Below are 12,673 nucleotides of genomic sequence, written 5' to 3'. Positions count from 1 at the left end.
CTAGGTGATTCAAATTAATCTGAATTCAATAGTTCCATCTGTCAGTGGTCCAAAACGACCTCAGGATAGAGTTGCTGTGACAGATATGAAAAATGATTTCCAAGCTTGCTTAAATGAAAAGGTACATTACCTCTTGTTATCTTTATTTGTCAATACACTTTGTGCTAATTAAGCAGTAAAGAACAGGGTGACCCATAAACTCAATCTCCTGCGATATTTTTGTATGTTACGGCACATACCAGCAGCCTCCTCTTTTTCCTTCTGTGCAAAGTACAAGTCAGCAATTTGGAAAGCTTATTCCCAGGTCCACTGTGAGGGTCAGAGGTTGATTGTGTCTGTTTAAATTAAAGTTAAAAATTGAGTTTCTTAGCCACAATAGCCTCATCTCAAGTGCTTGAGTAGCTGCTTGTGGGTATGGCTCTTGTATTGGACAGCATAGATACTGAATATTTCTGTCATCACAAAAAGTTCTATTGAACAGCACTGTTCTAGAATTTTGTTACTTTCCAGACTAGGATAAAAGTCCATACTGTGTAATTAGTCTCGTAAAATCTGGTAAATGTAACAGAATAACAAGAGACCTCTTTGACTTTTGGGGTTTGTACTTTCTAAGAATCACGGCTTCAATCTTGTCTTTTTCTCTGTTCTGAAAACTAGTAGCTGGTTTCTTTTTTCAGAGCCTTTCTTTCTATAACTTCTTGATTTTTTTTAATGTGAAAAATGTTAAACTTGTGCAGGAGTAAAATAGTGTAATGAATTCCTATGTATCTCACTTCAGCAGTTACCAACTCATAGCTAGTCTTGCTTCATCTGTTCTACACACACACAGGATCTTGTTGAAGCAAGTCTCTAGGGCCCTTTTTAACAAAGAAAAAGTTTATACCATCTCTTGAGAATTACTGTAAGCAGGGATGAGTAGAGAACAAAGCCAGATAAGATCTAGATCCTGGGTAGTTGGGTGGACTCACTCAGTAGATAAAAGCTTATGAACACCACCAGACTCCTTTCGTGACTGTTCAAATTATGCTTCATCTGAATTACAGCTACTGAATGTCATAGACCGTCAATATCACTTCCAAATAGTCAGAACTTTGAGTGTTAAATCATCAAATGTCAAAGATCTGCTGTATTTTCTAACAATCTTTTTTTCTATACATATCCAGAATACTTAGTTTATATTTATGTGCACATTTGTATAGGTTGGATTTAAAGGCTTCCAAATTGCAGCTGAAAAGCAAAGCGATACTGTCTCTCTTCATTATGAAGGAAGTGAATATAAGCTGTCTCATGGATCTGTGGTCATTGCTGCAGTTATCAGTTGTACCAATAACTGCAATCCATCTGTCATGCTCGCTGCAGGTGGGTTGTGGTTTATGACCATAGATTTTCTTTCTCTAAATTATTTTTTACTTTTCTGGTATGTTCACTTTATTTTTCTTGGATTATGCATGAGTGAGTGTCTATGTTTGATATTGAGAGACTTTCTGAGACTTTTAGGTTGTATCTGCTTCTGTTAATTTAGAAGTATAGTTAATTAGCAAAATTCTTGGTAATCTACTAGAAGTTTCTCATAGTGTGCTAGATTCCATTGAGAGTATAAAGGAAGTAAAAGATTATTGACAAGAGTTGTAAATGAAATCAATTGTATGTACATGGAACAATTCATTAATTGTATAAAATGTATAATAAATGTTAAATTGTTAGTAGTTTATTATGGCATTTAAAATGGTTCAGTAATGATGTCTATTATATGTGTGCATGATATTATTATATATCCTTTTTTTTCCATTTGTGTGCACATTGCCATGATGTCCAGCTGTACCTTAATATTTTAATGTAAACGGTAGTATATCTACTACAATTTCTTTGTTTTAAATGAAACAGATCAGTAGAATAAAATGGGCAAAATAATGACATTTTGAATTTGGACTTTTACCCTAACATGGATTGGAGATCAACCTGTTAAATAAACCCTTTCTTGCTTCCTACTTTAATATGAGGGAAAGAAATAATGCCATAATAAATCATTGTTTGTTTATTGTGCAGGTCTTTTGGCCAAAAAAGCTGTTGAAGCTGGTCTGCATGTTAAACCTTACATAAGAACAAGCTTATCTCCAGGCAGTGGGATGGTTACACATTACCTCAGTTCGAGTGGAGTGTTACCATATCTGAGTAAGCTCGGGTAAGTGACAGTTATCACTATTTATAATGACATTGGTATGATTGAAGCTGCTTGTTAGGACCTTTGATGTAGAAAGAGAAGATGGGAAAAATATGCTTTAGTTCTCCTTGTTACCTTGCCATTACCACACAATCTCAGGCCTTATCACTCAACAAATGTTTATTGGGTGTGTTCAGTGAGCAAGGCAATGTGTTGGCTGCAGAGAAGTGGGAGATGTGATCTCTAGTTTGAGAATGGAGAAACAAGACAAACAAGTAAAACCAGATAACAGTGACGGAGACTGTAGAGGGATGGTACAAAGTAGTGCATAATTTTCATGAATTTTATAGATCAGTTTTCAGAAATGAGTGAAATCTCATAGGTTGCATTATTAACTGAGTAAGTTGTCTTAATTGAAGTTTTTTGAGGTTATTGGGTCTGTTAAGCCTAGGTTAAGTTGTCCCTGAACTTTGAGGAAAGTAACTTTTATATTTCTTATGTACTTAAAAAATAATTGATGCTAGTGGGGTTTTCAGTGTGTATTTTGGGACATATTATCTTACATAAATCATCAATTCCTTTGCAAGCCTGGTAAATTTTAGATTTTTTCTTTGCTTTTGGAAGAGCAGCTGAAAATAATTTCGAGGATTATACCTGTAATTTTTTTAGTTATATTGTTTTGGAATTTTTTCAGGGACTATTCTTGGGTTTAATTGGTTGGGAATTGAAAGATTTACTCCCATCAGAGTACCCAATTATAATACCTCTTTGGGGGCCTTTGGTCAGATTGTTATAGCCCGATCCTCTTGATACTTTGCAGTTTAAACCCCTTTGGATGGAAGTATAATATCAATGTTTCAAATGGTCATGTTGTATTCCTAACAAGTAGTAGTTGAGGGATTTTCTTGTGGAGTGTGATGGATGCTATGTCAGATTTAGTTAACCAAATCTAACTAGGGAACATGCTAAGTATTAAGGCTCTTCAGAGTTTTGCTTTCAGTACAAATAGCATGCCTGAGAGTCAGACTTGATTGCTCAAAAGCTGTGAAATGAACATATTGATGAAGATTAAACCATGTGTCATAAATATTCTTAAGTACTCTTAGCACAGTGATGGAAATGAAAGATAAGACTTGTCTTTACAAATATTTTGATGTTCTGTCCAATCACACTTATTTTTTGAAATGCAGATTTGAAGTAGTTGGCTATGGATGTTCAACATGTGTGGGAAATACAGCACCCTTATCAGAAGCAGTTTTAAATGCAGTAAAACAGGTAAACTGTGTGGCTCAGTAAGACATCCAAATGGGTTTTCTTAACTATATTTTACTATTAAATTTTAGAAGGTGTGGGGGCCGGCCTGGTAGTGCAGCAGTTAAGTACGCATGTTCCACTTCGGCTGCCTGGGGTTCGCCGGTTCGGATCCCGGGTGCGGGCATGGCACCATTTGGCAAGCCATGCTCTGGTAGGTGTCCCACATATCAAGTAGAGGAAGATGGGCATGGACATTAGCTCAGGGCTAGGCTTCCTCAGCAAAAAGAGGAGGATTGGTGACAGATGTTAGCTCAGGGCTAATCTTCCTCAAAAAACAAAAATTGTAGAAGCTGTTTATTGATATATTTGTATTTCTGTAGTGCTTGCACCTCTTGGGAAGAGTAACCTGTCAGTCTTAAAATGATCATTTTTAGATTTTTGAAATAATTAGCTAATAATATAAGGAATTAGTTTATAGGATTGATAGTTCTATACCTAATAATTGATTATATGCTTTTTTGGTTATCTTGCCCTCAGAAATGTAATATTTGAGATTGCTTATATATGATTATCCAAATCTGTATCACCTCTTGAGTTGAATAAATTTGTGTGTATTTTTTTTCAGGGTGATTTGGTTACTTGTGGAGTTTTATCTGGAAACAAAAATTTTGAAGGTCGTCTTTGTGATTGTGTTCGTGCCAATTATCTTGCCTCTCCACCCTTAGTGGTAGCTTATGCCATAGCAGGCACAGTGAATATAGATTTCCAGACAGAGCCTTTAGGTATCTTTTCCTTTATATATATATGTACATATACATCTGCACACATTTTTCCCCCCAAAAGTTGTTGTATTTTTGAAGTGCTTCTTAGACCATTCATTCTTTAAATTATTTCAGGAAATCTTATTATAACGTTTAGTTACTAATTTCTGTATTCATATGAAGAATATAAAATGTTCAAGAAATTAGTTCTTCCAGCTGCTTAAGCCTGTAGCACTCTGTTGTTGTATAATTTACTTGGTTTGTATGATAATGTTTTTGAACAGATGTTCACATCTTGAGGGAATTATTTTTTATACTAAATATCAAATTAAGATTTTTTTAACCAGGTACTGACTCTACTGGCAAGAACATTTACCTGCATGATATTTGGCCTAGTCGAGAAGAAGTTCATCAGATAGAGGAAGAACTTGTTATATTATCCATGTTTAAAGCATTAAAAGAGAAAATAGAGGTAAGAGTCTTATTTCTTTCTTAGTTTAATAAAGTGGCTGTGTTTCTTTGTTTCCTGCATATTGCTTTCTGAATGGAATAAAAATGTATTTTAAATACACAGTTTGCAATGAGTGATAGTCATTTTGTATCTGGAATCTCCAATATCTAAGAGAATAGCTTAGAGCATTAGAATTGATTTTATTTACTTATTAGAAATGTATAGCAAGCATTTATATTTGGCATCCTGAATATGAGCACATTTCATAGAAGCTACCCTTGTTTGTCACTCCCATTCAAATGGTTCAAACTCCAAAAGAAATAAGAGCAAACAATGAAATCTCCCTCTCACCCATTCCTAGCCATCTCCTCCACCTCCTTAGAGGCAACCAATGGTGTCAGTTTGTTAAGCATCTTTCCAGAGATATTTTATGCACATTCAAGCTAAATATATATATTCATGCTTTTTTTTTAAAAAAAACAGAGAATATAAACGTGAGGGCAGAAGAAGTATTTATTTACTTAACAAATATTTATTGAGCCCCTGCTATCTGCCAGGCACTCTTCTTGGTGTTTGGAATGTGTCAGTGAACAAAACAGTAGAAAAATTCTCCTGGAGAGAGGCAGATAGTAAACTGTAAACAGAATAATTAGGTAAAGTATACAATGTGTTAAAAAGTGACAAGTGCTATGGAAAAATATAGACCAAGGTAAAGAGAAGGAATTGTGCAAAATTTGGGAGTAGATTCCAGTTTTATATAGGATGGTTGAAAACATGACATTTGAGCAAAGTTTTGAAGGAAGTGAACAAGTTAGCCGTGTATCTGGACAAAGAGCAGGACTTTCCAGGTAGAGGGAGCGGTGTAAAGGCCTTCTGGAAGGAACCTTAATGAGGGCATTGTGGCTGGAGCAGAGGAAATAAGAAGGATGGTGGTAGGAAATGATAGCAGAGAGACATGGAGGTCCAGATTACATAGTGAATTTTAGACCGTTATACAGATTTAGTCTTTTACTCTGAGTGGAGTGAGATGGGGAGCAATTGGAAGGTTTTGAACAATCTTTATATTGAAAATATATTGGGGGAGAGGGCTGGGTAAGGATAGAATCAGCAAGACCAATTGTGGTAGTCCACAGTAAGAGATAGTAATGGCATGGACCATTGGGGTAGTGTGGACATAGGTGAGGAATGGTGAGATTTTGAACGTAATTTTAAGGCAGGACTAATACACAGTGATGTGGGACACACATATTGAAAAAAGCAGTTGTTTTCCTCCATGATAATATTCTTAAAAGTTAACGGTATACCCCGGAACACACTTAATAACAACATGTATAGATCTTTCTAAATTCTTTAACTTTTTTTGGATTCTATAAAATCTTTTATGTTCAATTTATATTGAAAATTAACTGTTAGGGTGTTCCTAGAATCTGGTGTGCTTTAATTTGATAAGCAAATCTTTATTCATTCTGTCCAAAAATGTCATGATTTTATAGAATGCAGTATCTTAGCTTTCTTTTCAAATAGATACGGCTTTTTTTTTTTGTTTTTCATTCTAACCTAAGTACTGTTTTATTCCCTTGATCATTTTCATAAACCTATTATTCTGACTCCATTTTATCTTTCTTCTGGTTCATCAACCAAAACCATATTCACAGATGGGAAATAAACGTTGGAATTCCTTAGAAGCACCAGATTCGGTTTTGTTTCCGTGGGACTTAAAGTCTACTTACATCAGATGTCCTTCATTTTTTGATAAGCTTGTAAGTACTGTTTTACTATTTGATCTTTTAAAGATTATCATAAACTAAAAAATCTCATGAAGAATTAAATGCTTTCAATTTTTTTTTTTTTTTTTTTTTTTTTTTACTTTTTAGACCAAAGAGCCAGTTGCACCCCAGCCCATTGAAAATGCCCATGTCTTGTTATACCTGGGAGACTCTGTCACAACAGACCATATATCACCTGCTGGAAGCATTGCTAGGAGTAGTGCTGCTGCTAAGTATTTGACAAACAGAGGGTATGTCTACATGGTTTTAAGGTGTCTTTATCTTCTTTCTCACTGATTAAGAGGTTTCTACTGATCATATTCCTTTATCCAATAAATACACACTATCATAGGCGTCTAATTGTCAGCATATTTGACTTAAGCAATACCTGGGGTACTGGTTGTACCTGCCTTTGTTTATAACTTTAGAAACTGAAATTGCTATTTTAAATTGACTCCTGTAGTCTAGATAAACAACTGTTTGGAAACAAAGTTTTTTTTCTTCTTCTTCTTCTTCTTCTTCTTTTGAGGAAGATGAGCCCTGAGCTAACATCTGTGCCCATCTTCCTCTGTTTTATATGGGATGCCTGCCACAGCATGGCTTGACAAGTGGTGCATAGGTCCACACCTGGGATCGGAACCGGCAAACCCCAGGCCACTAAAGCTGAACATGTGAAGTTAACTGCTGTGCCACTGGGCCAGTCCCAAGGTTTTTCTTTTTCAATGCTACTTTGTTGAAAAGTTAGCTTGGTTTGACTTATGAAATAAATGCTGATCAGTTGGTTCTAACTATCCTCCCATTGTTGGGGTGTGAAATTTAAATATTTTGTGGGCTATAAAGTGTACTTGCTTGAGGCTAGATTTCATTTGTATCAAATCAATGACAATGAATTTCATCTTCTTAAGCCTAAAATTTTACAATAATAATAAATGTGAATGTAAAAACCATTTATATAGGAGATGCAAATTTAAAACTAGAAAGATTTTATTTCATTTCTACATGATTAATAATGTAGAGTTGCTCTATTATCAAAGAACTATTTTGACAGCAGAGACAAAGTTTTGCTAAAGGCAGAATTTGTGGTACTGCTGCCTGATTAGCTTTTGAATGCTTGCACTATTCAAATAACGAGAGTTTTCATTGAAATATCTTATAAAAATCAGTGTTATATAGCTTGGTTTGACGTGTAATAATACTGTATAGTTCTTACTGTAATCTCATTAGTGCTATTATTAAATTTGTTTTTCAGTTTATTTTCTAGTTAACTAGTTTGATATAAATTAAAACACTTTTTGGTAGAAATTGCTAATAGCAGTTCCATTTAGTATAACTTGAGGAAGATGAATCAGTTTGTTATACACATGGCTTTTATTTATAGTGGTGAGAAATAAAATAATTTTTCCTTCTTCCAGATAATTTTTGGCCACAATTTCCACCTTGGTCATAATCACGACATAGTTTTCACCAAAAAAAAGGTCACTTTGTATTTATTATTATTTCTGATATGGATTTCTTAGCACATTTAATCCAGTAGTTCTCATCAGTTAGAATATTTTTTTAAATAAAGATGCTCAAACCTCCCACCACCCCCATTCTGAAGTAAGTAGTTTAGTACAGTTTAGAATATTTGTTTCCTCTACATAAAAGACCGAATGAGAGGCTGATAAAAGTTGGTTGTTGATTGTTGAAATGCTTATGCTTAGTTGTTTGTTGTCCCTAAAAAGTCACTTATATAGTGACCAAGATAGCAGCATTGACACTTGAAGCATCCAGATTATGGTGTCTAAATACCATTTCCCAGTACAAGCTTCTTGGAAAAATGATTGATTCTAGATTTGGGACTGGGAAATGTACAAGATGATTCTAGACATCTTGTACCAGAAGCAAAAGAGATCAGAGACTATCAAGCTTTTGTCAAAAGGTCTCAGGAGCCAGCTTGAACCAGTCACTGTTCAGAGATGGGACTTGTTGAGCATCGATGAAGAATAATAACTGGAATGGATTGAAACATAATATATTTAAATCCATGAGTTCATAATAATAAAAGGATAAAAAAACCAAGTTACCAATGAGATGATAGGGAACCATCTCATTATTTCACAGTCGAGTCAAGAGCCTTTCCTGTATGGAGTATATTTCAACATAACAAATCATTAATGAAGAAATGTTTGTCTTTATAGAAGTTTTCCAGCTAAAAAATGAAGAAAAAATGATAGAACTAGAGGATCACCATTTTGCAATCCCTAATGAAAAATCAGTCTAGACAATGATGATCAATTGCTGCTAACATTCCAGAAAGAGACAACTGTATATTGTGTGCTCCTGATGGAAGTACGATCTAGGAAGCATTGTGGCAAAAAATTAAAAACCAGAATCTTACAAAGCCACTAGATCTGACATCTGGTTCACAAGAAATAAAGGGGACAGAACAACATTTGACACCATGGAAATGCAATCAGCACAATCTATACAACAAATGACAGTTTCTTCAGATAAAGTATAAGCAAGGACAAAAAGGGAGAGGGCACATATAAATTAAAAGAGACTTGAGGGGCTGGCCCCATGGCCGAGTGGTTAAGTTCGCGCGCTCCGCTGCAGGCGGCCCAATGTTTCGTTGGTTCGAATCCTGGGCGCAGACATGGCACTGCTCATCAAACCACGCTGAGGCAGCGTCCCACATGCCACAACTAGAAGAACCCACAACGAAGAATATACAAATATGTACCGGGGGGCTTTGGGGAGAAAAAGGAAAAAATAAAATCTTTAAAAAAAAAAAAAGAGACTTGAGATCAACTGAATGAATTTATGAAGCATATGTGGATCCCAATTTGAACAAATCAACAAAAGTATGGGGCATATCAGGAACATTTGAATATTGACTGGCTACCTGATATTAAGAAATAGTGATTTCTTTCTCTTTTGGTATCAAGATAGTATTTTTTAAGAGTCCATATTTTGTAGAGAAACATAGTGAAATATGTTAACATTTTGAATACAGTTAACATACTGAAATACAGTTAAAATATGATATCTGAGTTTGCTTCAAAATAATCTAATAGGAGATGATTATAGAAGAAACAGTCCATGAGTTGACTGTTACAGCTTCATGATAGACGCCTAGGCATTCACTCTTTTGTTTTCTCTGCTTTTGTACACACTTGAAATTTTCCATAATAAAAACATGCTTTTTAATAAGTTTTACAATTCAATAATGTGTGATTATTTGCCATCTGAAATGAAAACTGACTTTCATAACTTTCTTGTAGCCTTACCCCTCGTGAATTCAACTCTTACGGAGCCCGAAGAGGTAATGATGCTGTGATGACAAGAGGCACTTTTGCAAATATCAAGCTGTTCAATAAGTTTATTGGAAAACCAGCTCCTAAAACAATTCATTTTCCATCAGGACAGACGGTAAGGATGTATATACAAAGTATTTAGGCACTTGCTAACTAGATAAAAACTTGTATTAAAGATCTTTGTGTTTGTTTTGATCTACAGCTAGATGTATTTGAGGCCGCAGAGCTGTATCAGAAAGAAGGTATCCCACTGATTATTTTAGCAGGAAAGAAATATGGTTCAGGAAATTCAAGAGACTGGGCTGCAAAAGGACCATATTTGCTGGTATCTATTCTTAAATTTTGTTTTCTTAAACTTCAAAGCGTTTTAAATATTCCCTTTGTCAGCAACATCCTATCAAAGTTTTTTTCTACTCATTTGGATTTTTTTATGCTTATTTGGATCTCATATTTGTGGGGTTTTTGAAAGTGATCTTATATAATATTTTGTACAATCTAATTGCATTTTAATGTTCTGAATTTGGTTAAACCTACATCAATCTTTTCTTATTTGAGGAAATCAATATGGTAGAGGGAAAGGAGATTCTGTCTTAAATTATTGCTTTAAAATAATTATTATTTGTACTCATTGGTAGTTTTACTCAACCCCTTTTTATTTCATTTTTTCTGATTTGCCTCATCAAGGGTTAACAGATTCAGAGATAATGGGCCAGGTTTTACTTTCTTTTTTTCCAGGTAGGAGATGATGGTGCCTGGCTGTTTGGGAGACATTTCTCTTGAGACTGTTTCTTTTGAAGAGCAAATAGGAGACCTGCTAGAGAGAATAGTCATATGACAGGCACCTTCTGCCATCTCTTACTTACACAACTGCATCTTTACAGTTGTGTACTTGGAAAAAGGCTGGCCAAAACACAACCCTCATACGAACTTCATTCTTTTTGAATCTTAATCTCCCCCCTTAAAATGCTAATACCTTAAGGAGTTGTAGGAATAAGCTGCATTTTCTCATCTTTCTAAGATACTAATCTTAAGTATTGTGAATATTAATTATAGGTATAGGTCCCCTTTTTTCTGAAAGTTATTTAGTCTTTGTTTCCTATGGGGGAGGCTTTCCTCATATTGTTGGTGATCCTTGGCTCGCCATTCAGTTAAAGGTTAAAAACTTATTACAAGCTGTGGATGTGGGGTGGGTTTTGCCAGTTATCAGGCCTTAATGTAGGTGATTGGATGTCAAGCTACCTTTTTCATTGAGAGAGCCCTGTATGTCAGTATCTGTTAAGTATTTTCTGAGGCCATTCAGTTTCTTCAAGGAAGGAGACCCATTCAGGACACAGACGTGACCTTAATCTCCTTGTGTCCAGTGTATTCTCACCGCAGCCTTCCCCTGTTCCCAGTGCTCCTCAGTCTAGAGCCTCCATTCTCAGCAGAGTGATGGCACTCCCAAGGGGTGAAAAATGGTTCTCACGTGTTGAAAAAATCATACTCTTGTTATGTATAACGTACAGATGTACATTTAGTACATAAACAGATATACAGTATATTTGTGGTATTAAATTTTTGGAGGTGGGCAGTGAAATGGAGGCTGTGATTAGGGGGAAAATGTCTAAAAAAATGCTCCTTAGGAGGCAATAATGGAAAAAAACTGAGAAACATGGATCTAGAGCCTTTCTAGCTTATTTTCTCCAGAGAGTAAACTTTCACTCTTCTGGAGTGGAGGGTTGAGTGGGAACTGAGTGGGAGATCTTACTGCTTTGTATAGATTCCTAGCTAGTACTTCAGTGTTCTGGAACACTCATGCCTCTAAGTCTCAAGCCTTTTCTAGGTTCTTTGTTGCAGATTGACTCAAACCTTATTGGTATCACTCTCTAATTTCTGTTTATCATTCTGTAGTTTCAACATTGTCTGCTAAGTCAGTTACTTATCTCTATCTTCTCTATCTTCTGAGTATTTATAGAATTCACTCGTTCCTTTGTTGCTATGGGGTTATGCCATTTTTCTTCCTTTATTTTATTGGCATTTCAAGAGAGAGTGCTGATGAACACATATGTTAGGTCCACCATAATTAAACAGAAATCCACCTGAACCCTATTTGAGGTCCAAGCAGCTGCCCCCATGTATAGAGCTCTTACTGTGTGGTAGGCACTGGCAGTACTTAACGCTGGAGTGGCAGAGGGGCAATTAGAATAAGTTAGGGAGCTACTTAAAAATAGAGAAAAAGTTAAGGCTTCTGAACTACTTCGATACAACATTGACCCTTAGTATATGGGACATTAGATTAAAAGTGTTTATAGACAGGCCAAAAGTAAAATTTTTCCCTTTAAAATGCTAAATGAACTTTCAGAAATGATTGGAAGAAATAAAATGCACATTTGTTGCAGGGTGTGAAAGCTGTTTTGGCTGAAAGTTATGAAAAAATTCACAAAGATCATTTGATTGGAATTGGCATAGCTCCGCTTCAGTTCCTTCCAGGAGAGAATGCAGATTCCTTGGGCCTCTCTGGCAGAGAAACATTTTCTTTAAAATTTCCTGAAGAATTGTCTCCTGGAATTACATTAAATATGAAGGTATCTTTAAATTCTCAAATATATGATTGTGTACTATATACTCAAATAGATGGTTGTAAATTAAATAAAAACCACTTAGTATAAATTGCATACTAATGTCAGTTAGTGAACATCAGTTGTAGTTTAAGATGGCTGTTTCCTGTGTACTTAAACCAATGTTAATACAGTTGATGTTCTCTGAAGAAAAGTAGAAAGTACTGGATACTTCAGTCCAGAAAAAAGAAAACATTTGAACTTCCACTTATATTTGTCAACTTCCTTTTCCTAGTTATCAGCTCTTTCTATCCCAATCTAATTTTAATCCAGGCATATATATCACTCCAAAGAGAAGGCAAAGTTGAGCATTCAAGATTAGGGTAATACAGACTCTACAACTAAGGAAAAAACGGAAAAGAGTAGCAGATATTATATGCAATG

At 35.2% G+C, this 12,673-nt stretch overlaps 1 protein-coding gene across 3 annotated transcripts in view; it reads left to right on the top strand.

Moving 5' to 3' along the window:
• Nucleotides 1-12,673, top strand: part of IREB2 (iron responsive element binding protein 2) — a 56,724-nt gene that overhangs the window by 40,587 nt on the left and 3,464 nt on the right. For all 3 annotated transcript variants that reach the window (XR_006887454.1, XM_046653225.1, XM_046653226.1), the window contains 11 exons: nt 5-121; nt 1,200-1,359; nt 2,047-2,182; nt 3,352-3,436; nt 4,041-4,197; nt 4,524-4,648; nt 6,283-6,387; nt 6,502-6,644; nt 9,660-9,807; nt 9,895-10,017; nt 12,071-12,256. Coding sequence is in view for 2 of the 3 variants with exons in the window: in XM_046653225.1 (XP_046509181.1) it covers nt 5-121; nt 1,200-1,359; nt 2,047-2,182; nt 3,352-3,436; nt 4,041-4,197; nt 4,524-4,648; nt 6,283-6,387; nt 6,502-6,644; nt 9,660-9,807; nt 9,895-10,017; nt 12,071-12,256 (1,485 nt within the window). In the remaining variant the exon portion in view is untranslated. The remainder of the gene's footprint in view (nt 1-4; nt 122-1,199; nt 1,360-2,046; nt 2,183-3,351; nt 3,437-4,040; nt 4,198-4,523; nt 4,649-6,282; nt 6,388-6,501; nt 6,645-9,659; nt 9,808-9,894; nt 10,018-12,070; nt 12,257-12,673) is intronic.

The sequence above is a fragment of the Equus quagga genome, chromosome 2, assembly GCF_021613505.1.
Source record: "Equus quagga isolate Etosha38 chromosome 2, UCLA_HA_Equagga_1.0, whole genome shotgun sequence".
In the NCBI taxonomy this organism is placed as follows: Eukaryota; Metazoa; Chordata; class Mammalia; order Perissodactyla; family Equidae; genus Equus; species Equus quagga.
Note: the sequence above shows the minus strand (reverse complement) of the source record. Positions and strands in the feature narration are given on the sequence as shown.